The sequence below is a fragment of the Montipora capricornis genome, chromosome 3, assembly GCF_036669925.1.
Source record: "Montipora capricornis isolate CH-2021 chromosome 3, ASM3666992v2, whole genome shotgun sequence".
In the NCBI taxonomy this organism is placed as follows: Eukaryota; Metazoa; Cnidaria; class Anthozoa; order Scleractinia; family Acroporidae; genus Montipora; species Montipora capricornis.
Window position 1 is genome coordinate 8,032,175 of NC_090885.1, and position 5,000 is coordinate 8,037,174.

A 5,000-nucleotide genomic window follows, 5' to 3' on the forward strand; every position below is an offset into this window, starting at 1 on the left:
ATGCCCTCCGTCTCAGCCAATCAGCATTTAGTAATTTTTCCCGGTATGTGGTAAGAATCATTAACAGATAGACTGACCAGCGGATTGAACCATCGTCTTCCTTGTTTTGCATAATGATCCATTGGCGTATTTGTTGCCAACCAACTCGAGTTGAAAAATACGGAATTTAAGGTTTTATTAAAAATATACCTGTTTGCGATTTAGACCCTCCATTGCTACTCCATTTATTTCCACTATTCTGTCCCCTGATAGAGAAAGATCAATAATCGAATAGAGGCGTAAAAGTAGCTAAAATTGTATTACGTAACAAATAAAAGGTGAGTTCTTTCCTCAATAACTTCTTATCACTAGAAATTGAAAAAAGGAAGGTCAAAAATCTTTGCCTTCCCACTTGTTGGCTTGTTTGTCGCTTCCTTCGTTAAAGTAGTTCCTGTTTTTCTTTCAACATTCTTTCCTAGATTTATTAATTTATCTTCTAGAATTTTAATCCTTTTTTAGATCTATTAATTAGCAGAGGCCGGATCTTGTCGCGTAATTGTTCCAATTATGTTTTATCACCTGCTTGCAGTGAAAACCTGAGAAAATTTTGCGGGCAAATTATTAATCGCTGTACTAGGTTAGAATTGTCCCTCAGTTTTCGTTTCGAACCTGATAAATTCATTTTCAAACAATTAAGCTCAGCTATGCGGGTTTTCTCTGAAATATATCCTAAGTAGAGTAGATTTTTCTAGTTACATCTTCTCGATCTTAAAGTTGGGTGGAACATGTAGAAATTCATAATATTTAAAGAAAACTCCAAAGTAATAAAAGACCCGAGGATCAACAGATCACCTGATTCGTCGACTTAGAAGTTATTTTGACCAATCAACGAAACAATACTGTTGAATAAGCATTATGATTGGGTATTCTTCGAGGTATAAGTTGATTGAAAAATAACAAAGTCTTCTTTGCATATTCAATTCATCCAATCAATTTCTTGAAATGAGAAGATAAGCTACAATCTGTGAATATATTTTTCATTGCTGCAACTCAGTTGGCCCCGTTTTCAGTCCACGAAACGTAAAAGCAAGAAAAAAAAATAAAACTAATGGGAAAGGACCCACGCACACTTCTAGAAACTGGGGATGATACTTCAAGGTAAGTTATTTTCTTATTCATTCTGATGTATCCCCTTTCTGGTTAATTAGTTTTCCTTTCAACGCTATACGTTTATTGAGAGGAAAAGAATATTCCTGTTCAAAGTTATGGAACTTGAGAGAAGTGAGAATTTTCTTAGGTACCCACCGTTTCGAATTTTCCCTGAGGCCTCAGCAGCTCCTCCTGGTAATAGCGATTTCACATAAATTCCATCAAGTTCTGGCCCACCCTTGAAAATATAACATGCATGTGCGCAGTTAGTAACAAAACCTTGAAAACTAAGGAGCGCATTTCAACATAAATTTGAAGTGGGCAAAAAGCGAAGCTAGTTTTATAAGTTGTCGATACTACTAAGTCAAAACAGTTTTAAAAATCACCGTTTCGATGACCGCCACAAATATTTGACGCTCGCAGGATTTCTTGACTGTTTAAGGTTTGAGAAAACATTGGTTTGTAAGAAGAACCAGTTATTTCGAGATATTAGAGACATTGTTACGGACTCAACTCAAAGATATTTTCCTTATTATGCCTCAAGATATGATTAATTTATACCGTGCAAAAACGAATTGAAATTAAGAAAGCTCTCCCGGTCAATGGACCCCTGCCGATGAGAAAGGAACTCTGGCGTTTTCAAATTACAGTTTCTTGGAAAACAGAGAAAAATATTTTCCTTGTATGTCATTAGGGAGGAAAAAATATTTAATTTAATTACGCTTTTTTGTCACTCGCTGGAAAGAATCACTGTGCAAATCGGACTAAAAATAAGGCCTTTTTCGTAGTTATATTGTGCTGCATGCTAGAATATTATTTGAAGTTCTCGACGCTGTTATTGAGTTCACAACACATTCTCTCAATTATTCAAAGCTTAGATGCGACAATCTGTCACCTGTACCAGGCATCACTCGATAATTGTCGCAAAATTGTCCGAACTAAAAACAAAGTTGATTTGAGGAGGCAAAGATTCAAATAAATTATAGTTGATGCATTCGTCAATTTGGCGGAACCTTATAGAATGGGGAACGTCATTTGGCTTATCTATTTGGATGCGATAAAATACCTTCAGACGACATTTGCATTCATCTTTTCGTTTTTTGTGTTTTGCCTTCATTTGATCATGTCTCTGATATGGCGAAATTCCATGGGACACGTACTCAAACAAAAGTGTTTTCATTAATCGAAAGGACGCTATTGATTTTATGAATTGTACGTCAATTGTGAGAATTGTTTCAGTGGTCTCTAAGGAGAATATGATAAATTAAATTACACAAAATTTTATTCTGATCAATAAAGTTTTTGTAATAAATTAGTTAAAAGCAACACGACAGAAATCGAACGAAATTGAAATTATTTGTCTATGATTTTAAACACCGTTCAAACGAAATGAGTTGTCGAACATGTCAAGGTTCCAAATTTGAATCATCGATCTTATTTGGAATTGCCTTGTTCCGACAGCGTTCAATAGTTTATCAATAATCATTTTGTGGAGAAAATCATATTAAACCGAAACGGACGGAAAGTAGGGCCAAAATTATTGCGATAAGAGTTAAACGCCATGTGTGGGTTCTGAAAAGAGAACTTGGCACAGTCTTACCGTGACGTTAAGACCGAAACTTCCATTCAGTTTTGGAATTTCGATTGGAATGAAGTCCTGAAACAAACACAAGAATTAATGGACTAAAAGATTGAATGTGAAAACCCTTGTACTAAATTTAACACTTATTTTGCAGGTTAACCAACTGCCGAGAATTTGACGAGCACTTTAATGAAAGTCTAAGACATTTATGTCAGTACTGCTACGCACAAGCAATAGCCTGTAAAAGTGTCAACCGCTTGTTTAAATCAGTAATAATAGAAGAGATATCTTTTCACTGACTCGAAATCCGGTCCATGGCTTAACAACTGTATTACGTAAGTAATTTTCGGGATACGACAACTCAACTATCTCCTTCGAGACTACAAGGAGAGTCAAGAGTAAATTCACTTTTGTTAGTGTTTAAACTTAACTTTGCAATTTGAAGCGAACAGCAATTCGTTGCATTTTGTTTAGTCCAACCTCATCTTTTGCCTGTTGGTTATTTTTTTGTTATATCCAGTTTTTAAAAAAAAATCTTTTAACCCAGGACTAGTTCCCAGAGAGGGTTAAAATAAGTGTCCATTGTAAAAAGAAGGAAAACAAACAAATGGCTAAGACTCTCTTTTTGGTTAAAAGGCATCAAGTCGATGCCAATGTTTTGAATATTTTCGTCGATTACTGACTCAAAGGAATTCACTTAAAGGGATTTACTTTCTGTACGGGCGAATTCAGCAGTCTCGGGAAACTGAACTGGAAACATTGTGGGAGACAAACCAATGTTACATTAAGTTTATTTTCATTTTGTTCAGTTGTAGGTCATGACATCAATAAACTAATAGCGTAGCTTCTGTAATTCTTGTTCACTTTCTAATTGCTAAGTTTATCGGCTGTTATACAAGCTTTTGTTAAGAAAAACCAGCTCTGAAAGTTAAGAATTGAAGCTGGGCTATTATGTATTTGTAACTTAATGCGAGCAGTCTTGTAAACTGAATTACCCTTTGTATAACTAACTTGTTATTATTTAATATCTGTCTCAGTTAGATATTACTGACTCAAAATTGTATTTTATAACTTGTATGAAGGTCAGATGAATAGATATCAATAAACACACCGCGTGTATTAACAACGTGGTCTGAATTTAACTGAGTATATTAATGGCGTAGCTTTGTCATGTTATGGCAATACTTCTTGGACTAACTTTGAGTTGTCTACTACTATCCAAATAAAAGACTTGGGTATTTATGAGGAAGGCATCAACTTAAATTTCTCTCTCGCAAGAATGTCACCCCAACAGAATTAAAAGAAAAAACAAAGCATTATACTGTCCCTTCCTGGAGTGGTTATCTTTTCAAAAATTAGCTTGGCGGATAGCAGAGGGAACCACTAAGACTGTACATTCTGAAACGGCACTTGTTTCAAATCAGTGGGGAGTTCCGTTTTGTTATGACACACATGCCCATGGGCAGCCGTGATTCTCATTACGATTTAATGCAGCAAAATTTTCACCTTGTCACATTACACAGTGGTTTCTTTTTTATTTTCGGTTGAGGTATCGATCGAGGATTCCTTTACTTCTCGATCTCTTTGTTCCTCCTGTTTAACATCATCCGTTGGGGAGCTTTTCTCCAAGCCCTCGTCCACGGTGGATTTACTTTTTGTGTCCTCTGTCGTTATAAGTTGCTTTTTATCTTCAATATCTTCATCATGTACCTTTGCGTGTTCATCGTCCCATTTTTCCATTGTATCATTCTCTAACGACTTATCGATGGCATCATCCTCTGAAGCCTTGTCATTTCCATCATCCTCTAATGTCTTATCTTTTTTATTATCCTCCAAAGGCTTATCATTTTTTGCAAATACACTTAAGGCACGAAAAATACTAAATCTACTTCCCAATTCGCCGCTTTCTTTCTTACCCTTTTCGATATTGCTTCCCTCCTTGGTTTCAAAGTCTGACACCTGTCCCTGAGAGACGGGTTCCCCAGAATGTTCCCCTAAGGGTAAGTCCCCATGGGTTAACTCCACGCAAACACCCGTTTGGCTGTTTGGAGAATCCCGTAGTAATAAACTCTCCAGTTCTTCCCGCACGGATTCAATTTCCCCTGGATTGAAGGACCCCGATGTAATTTCACTGAATTCGGAATCCAAATCACTTTCACAGCAAGACGATTCCGCTTCATCTGGTTGCTTTGATTGGGAAAAAGTGGTTGAGGGAGAAAACAGAAATGATTGAATCTTTCGGAAAAACCCAACCACATTGGAATCATCATTTTCCGGGACTTTTTGCTCT

At 36.3% G+C, this 5,000-nt stretch overlaps 2 protein-coding genes across 4 annotated transcripts in view; both read right to left on the minus strand.

Annotated features, from left to right (window-relative positions):
- The window catches only part of LOC138042059 (tyrosine-protein phosphatase non-receptor type 13-like), a 46,437-nt gene that overhangs the window by 7,187 nt on the left and 34,250 nt on the right, over positions 1-5,000 (minus strand). For all 3 annotated transcript variants that reach the window (XM_068887799.1, XM_068887800.1, XM_068887801.1), the window contains 3 exons: positions 2,729-2,785; positions 1,285-1,366; positions 190-245 (listed from right to left, as the gene is read on the minus strand). In XM_068887799.1, the coding sequence (XP_068743900.1) occupies positions 190-245; positions 1,285-1,366; positions 2,729-2,785 (195 nt within the window). The remainder of the gene's footprint in view (positions 1-189; positions 246-1,284; positions 1,367-2,728; positions 2,786-5,000) is intronic.
- Positions 2,792-5,000, minus strand: part of LOC138042064 (17S U2 SnRNP complex component HTATSF1-like) — a 2,703-nt gene continuing 494 nt past the window's right edge. The window contains exon 1 of the mRNA XM_068887806.1: positions 2,792-5,000. This exon is cut by the window's right edge and continues 494 nt beyond it. Coding sequence (XP_068743907.1) covers positions 4,226-5,000 — 775 coding nt within the window. The 3' untranslated portion in view covers positions 2,792-4,225.